The following is a 16,513-nucleotide window of genomic DNA, read 5'->3' as shown; positions in this document are numbered from 1 at the left end:
TAATCAAAAGTAATCCTAGGTAAACTCATGTTATGTGCACATAGGTCAAATGTTGCTTAGGAGGTATTGTTAAGTAGATATATTGGCCCTGATTTATGAAAGCACTCCTAGGCTGGAGAGAATACACTTTCATCAGTGAAGCTGGGTGGTCCAGCAAACCTGGAATGTATCTGGTCCAGGATTCAAAATTATTTTTAAAAATCTATTCCATGTTTTCTGAACCACCCACTTTCACTTCTGAAAGTGTATTCTCTCCAGCCTTGGAGAGCTTTCATAAATCAGGGCCTTGTGTGAATATATATTACTGTATGTTATGGTATTATAGTAGCTATATTTGGTTTATAATCCATTTGTATTGTGAAGGGAATTCACTTACTTGTGAGGTGACCAGAGATTTATATCAAATGTGTCTGATGATAAAATGGTAAGGTAAAAACAGGTTAGACTGGTATTCTGCCTAAAAAGTAGTTAGGAGGATTGTTAGGTATAATATAGAGCAGCAGTCGCCAACCTTTTTGGTCCCACGTACCACCAAAATTTCCAGGCTCCAGGGGTGCACCGACCAGAGCCACGATTTGCCGCAATTTTACATAAGCATTTATAAAAGTTTTACTTATAACCCCGTACATAAAACCCCTTACTCACTCCATGAAACGGTTAAAAATATGTGTCAAAAAAAGACAAGACTTTAATGTTAAAGTAATTTATTAAATGTGTGAGGTTTGTGTAACTTTTAAACTGTTTTTTTTTTAACAGGTTATCCTACAATGAAAGGATGATTCCCTCGTGCTACGTTCATGACATGAGCACAGCAGTGGGACTCCTTACAGTGTGGGATTCCCTGGCACTGGAGAGCTGAGAAAAGGGAAACCCCGATGACAGCTCAAGTGTCATTAGGATTTCCCTTTCCTCAGCCAGTCATGAAGCTTCTCTTTTTTGATTTCTCAGGCAGCCAGAGTGGAGCTATGAGATGTGTTCTGCATCCAGGAACACTGCCACAGTTCTGCTAGGTCTGCAGGAGCAATCAAGAAACTGAAGCTGTCAACATGGCAGAACTCCCCTGACTGCCCTGCTCCCTGATTGGCTGAGGAAAAGGAAACCCTGATGACGCATGAACCATGATCAAGCATCATCAACGTTTCCCTTTCCTCAACCATTCAGCACTGAAGGTGAATGAGGACTCCCCATGAAGTCTCCCCATTCAAGTCTAGTGTTAAATGACTGAGTAAAGGGAAACCCTGTTGACAGCTCAAATGTCATCATTAGCCAGGGTGGGGTGGTCTAGGATGTGGGAGTCTCCTTATAAATCCAGATTCCAAAGTCCTGCTAAAAACTTTTTTTAAAAGCCCCCATTGTTTTCAATGGAAGCTTTCACAAAAACGCTTTTAAAAGCCTCCCGCGTTTTGCTTTTTAAAGCATTTTCCCACATTTACCCCATTTTAATTTTTAAAACATTGCAAGGAACGTTATCTATAACGCTCAAAAACATGCCTCAAGGAAACGCCTGGTGTAGATTAGCCAATTGGAATTTTTTTGGGAATTTCAAACATGGGCTTTTAAAGCCTCAGGTTAAATGCTGGGGAAACCGTTTGTGTAGACTAAGCCTAAATCTGGTTAGAGGCACCATTGCCTAAAGCGGTATACACACATGCAATATTAGTCGTTGGAAAGGATCTTTCACTATGAACGAGTGCTGTACATACAGCACCATTCTGCTCTATGCAAAAGGGAGGGGGGGAGTGACATAGCGGCACCCTGCTGCGTGCTTCTTTCCCTTCCCTTGCATTAGGATCGTCTTCCATCGTCCGTGGATCCGCCACGACGGTCGTTTGGACGATGGATGACTGGCGCTGTACACACGCCAGATTCTCGGCCCAGAGCCGATTACCAGACGAGAACCGTTGGAAATGTGTACAAAGCTTAAGATGATCTCCCTCAGATATGCAGCTGTAAGGCCCAAGACAGATAAGTGCTGTTCAGGACAAAAACTTTCAGATTACTGCTTAAATTTAGGTATCCTTTCTTAAAAGCAGATTTTGTTTTTTTAAATTCAGTTCTGCTTTAAAAAAAAAAAAAAAAAAAAAAAAAAAAAAGAACTAGAAGAAGGTGAACCTTAGTTTCTGCTTAGAGAGAAGTTGATGTTTTGTGTACAGACTGATATAGAGGACCGAAATATAGAAACAAATGCAGACACTTTCCTGCACTTCTGCATTGTTTTTTTTTTTTACATTTAGACAGCTCTGCTTTATTGGAAATAAAATAAATATAGAGGCTGCTATCATTCGATTTGTTTTTCAACTGCTACATGCAGGGCTGTCTTTTGGCTTGTTACTTTGAAATGCTGACTTGGAGATGCAGGTCAGAAAAGTTGAAGTGAAATCAGTCTTTTCTACATAGTTCTTTTCTCTAAGTGAGTGATTTAAAAAAAGTACTGGACACCCTATCAACATGACCACTAGGGATCCAGTGTTGGTTTACATAAATGAAGCCTAACTTAAAATAATCATGCTTAATACTTTGCAGAATACTGATTTACCATGTGTACTATATCTAATTTCAGTTTTCTAAAGGTTCAAAATTAATCTTTTTTCATACTTAAGATATTTAGAGATAATTTAGAGATAATGGTGTATACAAAGGGTAACAGCATTGTTCACATACATTTTGCCATTTGCCATGTCAAGAGTACAGTTGTACCCAAAAAACAACAGAATTTTTAAAATGAGCTCTAGTCAAAAATGCCTAACACAAAGCAGTTGATTTACCCACTAAATTGAATTTCATCTGAATTTCATCTGGCTAGTTGTGAGATTTACAGTCTAGCACAGAGCACACAATCTGGTTTATAAATTCATTGTACTGTAGTGAAAAGTATGACTATGGAAGCAAAATCAAAAACTATATATACAGTAATGCATCTTTATAATTTGTTGTAATGTAATGAACCAGACAGCAGACATTGTTACAATTATAAACACAGTTCTTATTGTTGTCCTAATATTTTCACATTCATCACAGTCCACACTATATTTTCCTGTAAAATATCTAGTAGACTTATTTTACATGTTTCACGTGCGTGTAAAATTTGTTTCTCCTCCCTGGGTTTCTTGTTAATATTTTAATGTAGTAAGCGCCCTCTTAAGAGATGTATAACAATAAGAAAGAAATAAAAAGTAGGGGTTTTCTTTGTGGCAAAACAAAATTATATTGTAATATATAACATCAAAGAATTCCAACTTTTTGGTTTACAATGTACAAGGGTATATGTCTATCCCTTGCTACAGCTCTCTGTCTAGTTTTAAGGTTGGAAAATCCCATTGATTTGATGAATTAAATGGGATAGACATATACCCTTGTACATTGTAAACCAAACTGTTGGAATTCTTTGATGTTATGTTATGATATATATATATATATATATATATATATATATATATATAAATATAATTTTGTTTTGCCACAATGAAACCCCCTACTTTCTCCTTCCTATTGTTGTTTTACATGTTACCCCTTTTTTTACTCAACTTTTACATTTTTCTCTATTTTATTTTACTCTATTTTACTTTCTGTGTGGCTCCCGCTGCAGGGAGGAGGATGGAAAACGTTCTAAAGATCCTCCATGGATTTCCTTGGTAGCTGCAAGTGAGCCTAAAAAAAGGGCTGCCCCTCCACCTCCATCTGTAGTACAGAATCAAGATGATGCACAAAAAACCTCCAAAGCATTAGAAGAAGCAGCAAGTCAGAGCCCCTCAAAGCCCCAGCACTACAATCCATTTGAGGAAGATGAAGAACAGGAGTCAAATGAGAATAGTCTAAAGCCAAGTCATCCATGGTATGGAATTACCCCAACTAGTAGTCCTAAGACGACACGAAAAAGACCAGCACCTAAAGCCCCAAATGCTTCTCCCCTTGGTAAGTAAATACTAATACTATATATATATATCACTCAATGGCCTGAACTATGAAAATGCAGTAACTGATATCACATGCAGTTGGGTTTTTTTTTGAGGAAAAAATATTATCTGTTATGTTCTACACAGTTTGTTTTTCTTAAAATATCTATTTTTATTGAAAATAGAAAATTAGACCTGAATCCTAGACAATAATGTCCCTGATTATTTTAGAAATGTAACATTGAGTTGTAACGTCTCGTAGTCCGTCGCGTTTTGCCTTAATAACTTCTTTGAGATCTTGCAAGTCGTGGTATGTAACTGTAACCATGAGTTACAGATGTATAAATATGTTACACAATGTTAAAGATTTGAAGGTTACATATAAATCATTATGAAACAAATTCAAGTCATGCGTATATGTGCATATCATAGTCTTTTAGCAAATATTAGTGATCATGAACATTAATATTGCAGTCTGATACATAAATGGATTTTTGCAGATATTATTCAAATACATAGTAAAATTTAATTTGTAATAATCAGAAAATATACTATGCTGTATCCTAGAATCATAAACAGCTTCAATGTGTTTCTACTGGTGATATAATGATAGACTAGTTGGTAAATGTTGCCCTTATTAGTGGCGTAATTGTCAAGTGACATTTATATTGAACTCCATTCAGTATCATAGAATGAAAACAAATTGCAATTGCAAAGTTGGAAAACAGAATTGAATCGAATGATTGAATCATATGTTATAGTGCTGATTGAATAAACAATGGGTGGTACTGACCTTTGAATGGTTGTTTCTAGGATCCTACAATGATTATATTATCAGGTCCCTTACTCTTGTAAGGGGGTGGTCCCTATGTAATGTGTACGGCGGTTCAAAGATCAAGGGGAACTAAATGGCAGAGGGCAGGGAGAGGGAAGGATACGCTGCGTTGGTTGGCGGCACTGGTGGGTGCCAATACAGGGATCTTGTATGGAGAGACTAGGGGGGAGAATGGGGGAGACTGTGTGATGAGACAAGAAGTCTGACTAGGGATAACAACATTTTGAAGAGGGGGGGGGGGAACTGAAAAAAGAAACAAATGAGTGGGAAACATTCAAGGGTATGTAGGTAAGGTGTGTGTGGTGGTATATAGAACTAACAATAGTTTGATCTAGGGCTAGTGTTATATTAGTGAGCATCTGTATGGGTGTTACGAAAAATGCAGTTGTATCTGAATGAATGCTGGAACACTCATTTATAAAACATGTTTAGACAAGATGATACAACGTGAATTATACCAAATTCAGAACAGGAAGTAATACTTATTAGATACACACTATATAAATCATAAATAGATACAACTTCATAAAGTTATGATTTGTACAGTATTAAACCGTTTAGACATTGAAAGGTCTTCAGGTGTGTGAATGTTGAATTCAGTACTGAATACGGACACCAGACAGAAGGAGGGAACCAAAGGGGAAACTGGTGGGGGGGGACAGTCATGGGGGGAGGGGAGAAATGAACCATAGGTAGGTGAGGGTCCAATTTGTAATGTTTAGGTTGTAGATAAAAAGGTTTTAAAGCTTATCATATCATAGGGACCCGGTGGATTGGTTGCTTGGAGACTAATGATACATTCTGCTTGGAGTAGTTTAGTGTCCAAGTCTCCCCCTCTTGGATTACTAGGGATGTGCTTGAGACCAAATAAAGTAATCATGGATGGGTCAAATTGGTGTAGGGTGCCCTACATCAAAAATGGTCAAATTATATGGGCACAAATCCATATATGTATCAGACTGCAATACTAATGTTCATGATCACTAATATTTTTTATATGTGTCCTATATGATGTTTAATATAATTCACCTAATACAATTATGAATTTGCCTAAAAAAACCCAGCTATTCACTTTCTTTATTTGTGTACTGCAATTTGACATATGTGGGGTAGGCAAGCATTATTTGGAATGCATATATTTGAGGATAGATAGACTTCCTTTCTCTTATCCCACTAATAAATTCAGCCACCTATAATTACGTTCCATCAGGTACATCATACCAGCATGACTGCAGGCTCCCATTACCAGACCCACTGTTCTAAGTGTAAATTATTCAACATATTAAACATAGACATGGAAGGGCAGGGAAAGAACAGGAAAGGCCTAGATTAGGGTAAAGAGGAGGTAGGTGGGTCTTGGTTGCATCGTAATGGTCACACTCCCACTACCAGTTTGTTTCCTTTATGTGATCTCACTTTTTAGTAACCTTAGGTGGTAAATACGGGAACAAGGGTGCCCACTCCAGAACGACATCACCAGCACAAAATGCTTGTGGTGGGGAAAAATCATGTTCAGAATATCTGGAGTGAGATAACAGTGCATCAAAATCTTACAGGTATTCTCTTTGTAAACTGTACAAAGTGAGCTCTTCTGAGCCTGCAGTCACAAGATCTTTCTCAAATCTAGAGGAGGTTCCCTACATAGTTTCCCATTTTTATATGTAAGCCTTTTTTTACCTGTACATATGAAAAGTAAAGTATACATATCTATCGCTCCCATCTGTAAAAAAGAAAAGACATTGTGCTAATTGTTAGATATAAATATATATAAATATAAATACTCCTAGATACGAATGGGGTATTCCCTGCTTGCTTGTGTACATGAGGCTTAAAGGGGGGAGAGGTGGTTTGCATGACTTGCAGAAGAAATCTTTTGCTAAACACAGCTGAGTTTGTTGGTGATTTTAGGAGCTGAGCTGATCTATACCATTTTGTAACTCTTTAATGACCAAGACAAACTCTTTTTTTCAAAAGCTTTTTCTTTTTGCATATCAAAGCACAGTTTGCTCGAGAAGTTATTGAATGTCTAGGCTTCATACATTTTTTTTACTTTGTTTGTGTTTAGCTCACAATGAGGATTTTTATACAGTAACTGACACCACACTGCCTAATAATATGTTGATAAAAACATCTGTCCTAACTGTATATATTAAAATATTGTACTTTTTCCGATTTACATACATATTGAACTTAAGAACAAACCTACAGTTCCTATCTCATATGTAACCCGGAGACTACCCGTACCTTGGCCCACTTTGTCCCTGATCTCAATCCTCAAAGCTACTTTATACTTGGCAATGTGCCCAGTCTACTTTCTGCTTGAACTTAGACCAAGCCTATTGTTTTCTGTAGGACCTGGAGCTAGAAGTAGATCTGGCACCATGCCCTGTAGCGAAAGTGTAAATGTTTGCATAGGACCAACAAAACTGAGAACATAGTAGGAAGCAGTAAGTATATATAGCAAATTGCATATCCCAGATAGGTAATGCCATTGATTTTTCTTATGTACAGGTGTGGGAGGTGTAAATGATACTTTTATTTGACTTAAAAGATATACTTATCATTCTAATAAATATTTAATGTATGCAGTAAAGGGTCATGAATTTCACCTGTATACCCTGTATTTGGAATAGCACAGAATGACAGAAATTATTTCAGTGTGCTTCTGATCTTTTAACTCTCTAGTCACGGGATAGGAGTAAAAACAAGACTTGTTTTTTTTGTTTTGTTTACCAGCAACAAAAGAAAATGAGGTTATCTGCCTGCCAGGCAGGGCTGTGCTGTTTAACAGGAAAGTGGTGCAATTCTCAGATCTGGATGGACAGCAATGCAAATCATTTCCACGACAAAATTTTTTATACACTCACCAATTCCTTTATTAGGCACATCTGGCTAGTACTGGCATGTACCTTCCTTTTGCCTTCAGAACTGCTGCAAATTATTGTTCAACAGGGTGTTATAAACATTCCTCAGAGGTTTTGGTCAATATTGACATTACATAAGACAGTTGCTGCAGATATTTGGCTGCACTAACCTTAGGCTTTTAAATTTTGCTTAGTTGGTACTAGGGGGTTCAGAGTTTGTTGGGAAAATATCTCCACACCATTACACCACCACCAGTCTGAGTCATTTATACAAAGTAGGATGGAGCCTTGCTTTGTTTTTACACAAACATCTGACCTTACCATATACATGTCTTAGCAGAAATCTCCAGCTTTTGTGTTTTGGTGTATATTGTAGTCTCCGTTGCCTGTTCTTATCTGACCGGTGTACCACCTGGTGTGTTCTGCTGGGGTAGCCTATTTGCTTTAAGGTTTGACACATGCTGCAATTAGAAATGCTGTTCTGCAAGCCTCTTAAGCTGCGTACACACTTGCAATTTTTGTCGTTGGAAAGGATCTTTCACAATCCTTTCCAACGACAAGGGGCTGCAAGATGCATGAACGATGCTGTACATACAGCACCGTTCATGCTCTATGGAGAGGGGAGGGGGGAGAGCGACGGAGCGGCACCCTGCTGCGCGCTCTCCCCTTCCCTTTCATTACGATCGGCTGTCGTCCATCGTCCGTGGATCCGGCAGGTCAGTCGTCCGGACGATGGACGACACCGACTGTACACACGGAAGATTTTCGCCCGATAATTGGCCGATAAAAATCTGCCGTGTGTACGTAGCTTTAGAAAGGCAACATTATTGCATTTTTTTTATCAGATTGAACTAGTCTAGCCATTCTCCTCTGACTTTTAGCATTGACAAGACATTTTCACCCAGGTGCACTTTAGTGAAAACATATTCAAGAAGAATTGTAATCCACAGGTTCCATATAAGCTCAAATGTGTAGTGTCCTTGAGAATGCAGATACGTTTATCATTATCCAGTTGATTTTCTCTTTCAGCATGGGAAAGTTGATAGAAGTTGATATCCAAGATTTGGCCAAGTGGATTCTGGCAGCCAATATGATGTATCTGCAAAGCTTTTTAAAAGCTAGGTACAGGCATTTTGATGGCGCTATGCAGCACCCCCTCTGGGCTAGGTAACAACGTAGTTTTGAGGATAGTGGAAATGAGACTGAATACTTCAGATCAAAAATTCTGTGGTACTGGGCAAGACCACCATATATGCTCCATACTGGTCAGAACTGCCTAAAACAAAGGGGCTCGGTTCTTGGATAACACAGAGTGAGCCTAGCAAGTACCATATACCACCTTTACATGGGTATAGTTAAGTTTTACCATACCTATATTCAAGGAAATCTTAGACAATTTTTTGCCATGTTGAACCACTCCTCAAACGTCCAAGATATTCCCAGGTCATTCTCCTAAAGCCGTGTATCAGAAAGCTTCGAGAAGGGGCCCGACAGATCCAAATACAAGATCCCGGGGTCATGAATGGACTTGTAAGTACTCTCAAAAGGGGTCAAGGTATTTGGGGGCCTTTATTTACCTACCAGAATAACAAGGGAGTCAAAGGAGCTTTAACTGAGCAGATGTTAGGGCAATCTTTAATCCTATCCCAGACTGCCAGATCATATCGTAAAGATGGGCAGATGATCTTAGGATGTAAATGAGCCACATTACAGCTTGAAAAGCTAGGGAGGGGCAAGCTCTTGGTTCTGTATCAACCAACTGAGGTTTACTGGCCATCAGTGAACCGCAAGATAATTGAGCTGCTTTATGATATGAAAAATGGGGTACCCCCCAAACCCCTTTAAGATTTTGGACCAATCAAGGAAATTCTATGTATTCTAATTCATTTGTTACCCCAGATAAAAGCTAGTATTTTGGATTGCAGTATCTCTAAATTCCCTAGGGAAATCGAGATGGGTAGAGTACAAAGTATAGCACTCTGGGGAGAATGTTTATCTTCACTGCCGCTATCCTACCCTGCCAGGACTGGGGAGCATCTGACCGAATCCACATAGGCCTACTTGAACAATGGTACATAATTGGCATATTAGAGTGAGATTCAAAACTGGGAGTGAGGTGGATCAGGTACGTTAATGACCCCGTGCACCACTCAAAATCAAAAGACTGCTTCAACAAACATGCCAATAAATGATCCCAATTCACATTCATAACCATAGATTCGGAGTGGTCCTGTAGTCCTGACAACTTGGCAAACTGATTAAGTACTTCAATAATAATTGGTTGGGGAGAGAGATCAGGGGGGAGGATAGGTATATCAACATATCGTCAAGAAGAGGGCACAATTTTGTTACCTCTTATGTCTGGATGAGTATGAATTGTTTTGGCTAGAGGCTCGATAACAAGCACAAATAACAGTGGGGATGGGGGCAGCCTTGCCACGTTCCTGTCAGAATAGATATGTTGTTTTATAAATATCCATATTGTCCCATTTTGCAGACCATACTCTGGAAATGCTAAAGAGGATTCTACATGAAAATCCAAGCAGATCAGCAGTTTCTGAAGTGCTCATACCAATCTGCCTGACACCAACAAGCATGCCACATTCAAATTCTAAAAAATTACTATTCTTCCCCATTCTAAGATTAAACTTCAGCAGGTCATCGTGACAATGTCTGCATTTTTAAATGTATTGAGTTGTTGCAATGTGACTTGGCTCATTAGATATTTGGGTTAACAAGTAGGTGAACTGATGTACCTAGTAAAGTGGCAGAAAGTGTATTTTTATAGTTCTATATTTAACCTGTATATTCAACTATTCTAGACTGTCTACTTCTATAACTGTCTAGAAATCTGCTTTAAAGTCTGTGTAGACTGAGTAGTATAAGCCCTCCTAGTGTCTTTTGCTACACTACAGAACCACTTCTACTCTCATGACTCCCACATAAAGGCTAATCTTTAGCCCAGTATAAAAATTAGGGGAGTTATTTGAGAAGGTGAGTGGGGAGGTTACAGGACAACTCTGAATTTCTATAGGATCTTCAGTGTTTTTTTGGCACATAATTTAGGTAAAACTTCTTAATTTGCCATGAGCATCTAGAAATCTGATATTGAGAGTGTTAGTGTATGTCTGAAACAAATAAAATGTGTAGTACATCTTTAAAATGCATGCACATTTTTCTCTGCCTTTTCCCCCTTTAAAATGCTGCAAGTACAGAAAAATACAGAAATCCAGTGAGCACTTAACTTCCTGTGCATTGTGCCTTTGCTGCACTAAAATCCCAAGCAGTTGGCCCTGCATTTAATTATTGGTGAAGTATTGGATGGATGTAATGGCCAATTTTAGCAGAATCTTTAATGTGTCCTTGCCCTTCATAGATAAAACATGCATATTCTTTAAGCCATTCCCCTAATGTTAAAGTTTTGGCTGATTTATCCAGGACCTTTCTTTAACCTGGAAGATACTACTAGAATGAATGTCTACACACCCAGAGGTTCCTCCGACAGTGGTGCAAACTCCTGTGTCTACACACCTCATTAACGCCTATTTTCTTTATCCACTTTTTCTGTGTAATCCAACAAACCTGAAATGGATCATCCTAGAATTAAAACATTTGCCAACACAAGGCAAATTACTATTAAGAAATCCATTTCAGATTTGCTGGATCACCCAGGTCCACCCATGAAAAAGCCTATCTTCTCCAGTCTTGGAGAGCTTTAATAAATCAGGCCCATTGTGTTGAAGCACACCTTCCTGATGATTGATTGTTGAACCAAACAATGATACTGCCCACATTAATGGTCATCAAAAGTTGTTAAATATGGTTATGTGCTTTTACCATTCTGTAGGATAAACCTCCCAAACAGGATCATAGACCATAAAAAAAGTCAGACAGCATCAAACTCCTTATAAAAAAATGTATGGGGTTAAAAATTGGTGTTTGCTTAATATGGCAAACATTCATGTGATATAGTGAATCATGGAAAACGTTTGTTCACCAGGTCTAGTGTGTATGTTTTCCTGAAACTCAACCTGGATAAAACAGAACTCATCATCATCCCCCCCCTCAAATTCCAAATCTCCCCCTGACATATATCTAACTGTTAACAACACTGTTTTTTGGCCTTCCCCTCAGGCACGTTGTGTTGGTGTCACTTTTGACTCGGCCCTCTCATTTACCCCCCATATTCAGAACATTTCCAGGTCCTGTCACTTTCACCTACGCAACATCTCCAAAATCCGCCCCTACCTGTTCCCTGGGACCACCAAACTCCTTGTACATGCTCTTATCTCCCGTCTGGACTACTGTAACCTCCTCCTCTCTGGTATTCCACTAACCCGACTCTCTCCTCTACAATCTATCATGAATGCTGCAGCCAGACTCATCCATCCTTCCTCCCACTCCTCTTCCGCTGCATCTCTTTGTAGTTCTCTCCATTGGCTTCCATTTCACCTTAGAATCAAATTCAAGCTCCTGTGCTTTGCCTTCAAATCCCTCCACAGTTATTGTCCCACTTACATTTCTGACTTGGTAAAAAAATACTCCCCAAGAGCTGCCCCAACTCTCTGGAATGGTCTCCTCGTCCTATTCGGCTTGCTCCTACTTTCTGCTCATTTAAAAGAGCGCTCAAAACCCATATTTTCAAACTTGCCTACCCGTCTTCTTCTGTCTTTTGAAACCATTACTACTTCCCACCACTACATTTCCGCCACCTACTAGATTGTAAGCTCTTCGGGGTAGGGTCCTCTCCTCCTGTATCACTGTCTGTATTAGTCAGTCATTTGCAATCCCTATTTAATGTACAGTGCTGCGTAATATGTTGGCGCTATATAAATCCTGTATAATAATAATAATAATAATAATATTATAAGGAGACTTTGGGTATATTAGTATGCACTGAACATCAGTTTGTGTACTGTACCTGTGCACTTTTTGCTGGTTCTTCTTGTTTCCTTTTAGTTTTAGTGTGGTTTAAATATCATAGACTCCTATTTATTGATCTTTCTATTTTTAGCACGTCACTCAAGTGGCCTGGCTTCCCGTCTGTCTCATTCAGAGCCTCCATCTGGGAGCCCTTCACCTGCTCTAAGCACAGAGAGCCTTCCCACAGAGGCTTCCATAAAGGGTCATGAATCAGAAAATGTTCCTAAAAGCTTCTCTGAACCAAGCATTCATTCTCCTACCACATCTGAACCATCAGTTGTTGGGAACACAAACAATATCAACCAATCCACAGCCAACAGTCATGATGCTAGTAATCTTTCCACTAATAAAAGCTTCTCCACATCCAGTGACTTAGCCAATACAAGTGAAGTGCAGGAAAGTCTTTCCCCAGAAAAGAATGACCCATCCTCTGACAGTCTACAAATCAATCCCAGCCAACCGGCCCAATGTGCACATGATCCAGCTGTAACAACCCCGTCTCCAGAAGCTAAGCAGCCAGTAAAAGTAAGTGTTTGTTAAATAATTGTAATACATGTCAGCTATACAATATTGCAAGCAAAGCATAAATGTTTGCCTCAATATCTATAAACCTTTACATTGAGTTTGATGCTTGTAAAATGTAAGGTGCAATATGTGAAGATGTGCAGGTGGCAAACCCAGAGATGGCAGCCTTAGATGTCATTGCTACCCCTAACAGCCAGGAGAGCAGCACATCTAGTAGGGGTGGGGAAGGTATAGACAATTTGGTTGTTAAAGGGGACTCTCTATGCCAGAGATGGTTTGCACCTAAATGTAAGGGGGGCTGCTGTGCTAGGGGAAAGATTTAGAGGAATGGTGGAGGGATATTTAAACTAGGACACAGGGGGTGGGACAGTCAAATAAGGTAGCAGGAAGCTCAGACAGGGGTCAGCCTCTAGTGGAGAGTGGATTGGGGATAGTTGAGGGGAGGGTTATGGATAAATATAAGGAGTTTCCCATGTTACACACAAACATTGGATTGAGCAGTACTAGTTTTACTGAAAAACAAAAGGATTTGACAAACAGTGCTGGCAAATGCAGCGATGGTTTAAAGCAGAGGTCGCCAACCGGTGTTTTTGGTGTCCCGTGTCTCTGGCTTGCGCACCTCCCCCAGCGGGGTCAGGAGAAGGAACCCACTGGGGGGGGCACACTGGCCAGAGCCGCGGACCATGTCCCCCGTACAGACAGGGCAGGCTTAGGGAAGTGGGCAGGTTGTCTGGACAAATGGATACTGACTTAAGAACTGACTTAAAGATTGCATCCAGAGAGTTGTAATTAATGATTCATACTCTGAATGGTCTAAGGTTATTAGTGGTGTACCCCAGGGTTCAGTGTTGGGACCTTTGGTGTTTAACATTTTTATAAATGTTTATATATTAAGAATTTGGAATTAAAAGTACCATTTCTGTGATTGCAGATGACAGCAAACTATGTAATGGAATTATGTCCATACAGGATGTCTATAATCTACAAGCAGACCTGGATGTACTGTTTGATTGGGCAGCCAAGTTGCAAATGACATTTAATATAGATAAATGTAAAGTTATGCATCTGGGGGGCTAACATTCATGCTTCATACTGTCTAGGGGGAATACATTTGGGGGAGTCAGAAATGGAAAAAGATCTGCATGTTCTGGTAGATCATAGACTTAATTATACAATGCAATGCTGTTATTAACTAAAATTTGCCAAAGTAAGCAATTTTTGTTGTTCTGTTGGATGACAATAATAATGCTGAAGTGAAGCAGTGTTTTGAGTTGAGCCTGATCTACAATTGATTGACTTTGCAACCCTCCTACAGTGTACTGTGATGAGCCGATCCCCCTAACGTTGCAGCTTTCATAATGGAAAAATGAAATTGAATAATGGTATAAAAATACAGTTGTTATTCCTGTGTGCTATATTGCAGTGGTTTACATATGTGTAACCCATTCAAACTCCCCCACCTATTTTTTATTTATATTTTGGTACTAAAGCAATAAAAAATAATACATAAAAAGCGCAGTTGTTGAGCATCTGGTATTGCTCCCAGCACTATTGACTGTTCTGTTAATGGTTTGCTTTTTAGTGTGTGATTGGTTAAAACACATCTGTTTGAGCATTTAACACTGAAAAAAGCCAATATTCATTTGTTAGGAACGAAAACAAGTTTTCAGTTACATTTGTTATTTGCTGCCTACTCTTCTTTTTTTAAGCCAACCTGTAAAGAGAACCCCTTCAATAGGAAGCCTTCTCCAATTACTTCCCCTACAAATAAAAAAATCAAAGGACCCAAAACTGCACATCGACCGGCACCAGGTCACGGATTTCCTCTTATCAAGCGCAAGGTAAGAGAAAAAAAATGTAAAAAAAAAACAACTCAATTTAATATAACTCTTGGTGACAGCCCTTATTCACCACATGGCAACTGTATCTAAAATGGAAATGTAGGTGCTTCTTGCTTATTCACTCAGTTGTTGTGGCAAGTACACGTATTCCCTTGTTTAGAGCCTATGGTCTGTCCAAGATATTTTGATTAAGATTATGGAGCATCTTGCATCCTGATTATTTCACAAAGAGGAACAATTTCCCTGGATTGATGTCAGCACATTGAGTCCTGGACTCTGGTTGGGGTTTGGCAACCCCGACATTTCTATGCCCTTCCTTTCCATCCGCTATACCTGTCTTCTGTTTAAGCGAATAGTTCCCTCCTACTTTAATTCTTTCTATAATGACCACCACTGTTTTGTGATTAATGATAGGGGTGTTTTAATTAATGCAAGTGAACAGCTTTGTTGACTACTATATGGAACCACGGATACACTGACACAAAGGACAAAGGGAACATTAAAAAATGGGTATTAAAATATCAAATATATGTTAATATAAACCTGTCTGGATATAAGCCTACCAATTCAATTTTTTGAAGTTTGTGACATTACCGTACCACATCCCCAATTATATTCTATTCTATTGAGTACAAAGTGCATCTTCGTAGGGATTTTCCAGGTACCTTTAAAATAATTGTACATTCCATTAAATATCTTAAAAACACAATTTATTCAAAAAGTTAAATGTTCAAAAACCAGGTCATTCATTGATTACAATAATTTCAAGGACATCAATTTGACATAAACATGAAAACCTATTTCTCGTTATCAATATTACAGACAATGCAGCTTCATTCTTGACACATTTCGCCAATCAGGCGTCATCATAGGAACATTATTTGGGAGTCTTCATGACTAAGCCAAACACGAAGGAAAAAAAAAAGTTTTTAAAATGGTATCAATTAACCATGCTATGAATTCTCAACTCATCTGCACTTAGATCATTACCCAAAAGAAAGAGGAAGATCATCTTTCTTTTATTTTATTCTGTTAAACTTGTTAATTTATCCTAGTCCATAGTAAAAACTTTGGACTATAATTTTTGAACAATTGATTCTAGTCCAAAGTTTATCTTAAAAGATTATTATTATAATTTTTTTGTTTTTTAGCTCCTAATAACTTGCACCTTTTTCCACCCGTAGGTTCAGGCTGATGACTACATCCCAGAACATGAGATTCAGATGGAAATGGAGGAGATTGAGCTTCGTCTGGATGAGCTAGAAAGACGTGGGGTGGAACTTGAGCACAAGCTACGAAAGATGGAGGATGGTAAGAAGTGCATTTTTCTGCAGGGAAGTGCAGAAAAATTACTAATTAATGAGAGACAAATGGTTAACATTGTCCTTTTACACAGAGACAGAAGAGGACAGTTTGTTGGTAGATTGGTTCAAGCTGATTCAGGAGAAGCATTCACTGGTCAGAAGGGAGTCTGAGCTTGTATACACGTGAGTTTATTTTGTTATATATTTTGTATAATAACAATGAGGGCTGATTAACCACCTGAGCGTTACACTGAGGTCTAGATTTCTGTACCAAAAGTAATCCACTGTTTTTCATGAAATTTTTTTTTTTAATTGTAGACCTGTAACT

The 16,513-nt window shown here is 38.8% G+C and overlaps 1 protein-coding gene across 2 annotated transcripts in view; it reads left to right on the top strand.

Annotated features, from left to right (window-relative positions):
* Positions 1 to 16,513, top strand: part of MICALL1 (MICAL like 1) — a 51,975-nt gene that overhangs the window by 24,306 nt on the left and 11,156 nt on the right. For both annotated transcript variants that reach the window (XM_072421153.1, XM_072421155.1), the window contains exons 8-12: positions 3,587 to 3,912; positions 12,607 to 13,040; positions 14,750 to 14,881; positions 16,066 to 16,192; positions 16,278 to 16,368. In XM_072421153.1, coding sequence (XP_072277254.1) covers positions 3,587 to 3,912; positions 12,607 to 13,040; positions 14,750 to 14,881; positions 16,066 to 16,192; positions 16,278 to 16,368 — 1,110 coding nt within the window. The remainder of the gene's footprint in view (positions 1 to 3,586; positions 3,913 to 12,606; positions 13,041 to 14,749; positions 14,882 to 16,065; positions 16,193 to 16,277; positions 16,369 to 16,513) is intronic.

Source organism: Pyxicephalus adspersus, chromosome 8 (assembly GCF_032062135.1).
Source record: "Pyxicephalus adspersus chromosome 8, UCB_Pads_2.0, whole genome shotgun sequence".
Lineage (NCBI taxonomy): Eukaryota > Metazoa > Chordata > Amphibia > Anura > Pyxicephalidae > Pyxicephalus > Pyxicephalus adspersus.
Note: the sequence above shows the minus strand (reverse complement) of the source record. Positions and strands in the feature narration are given on the sequence as shown.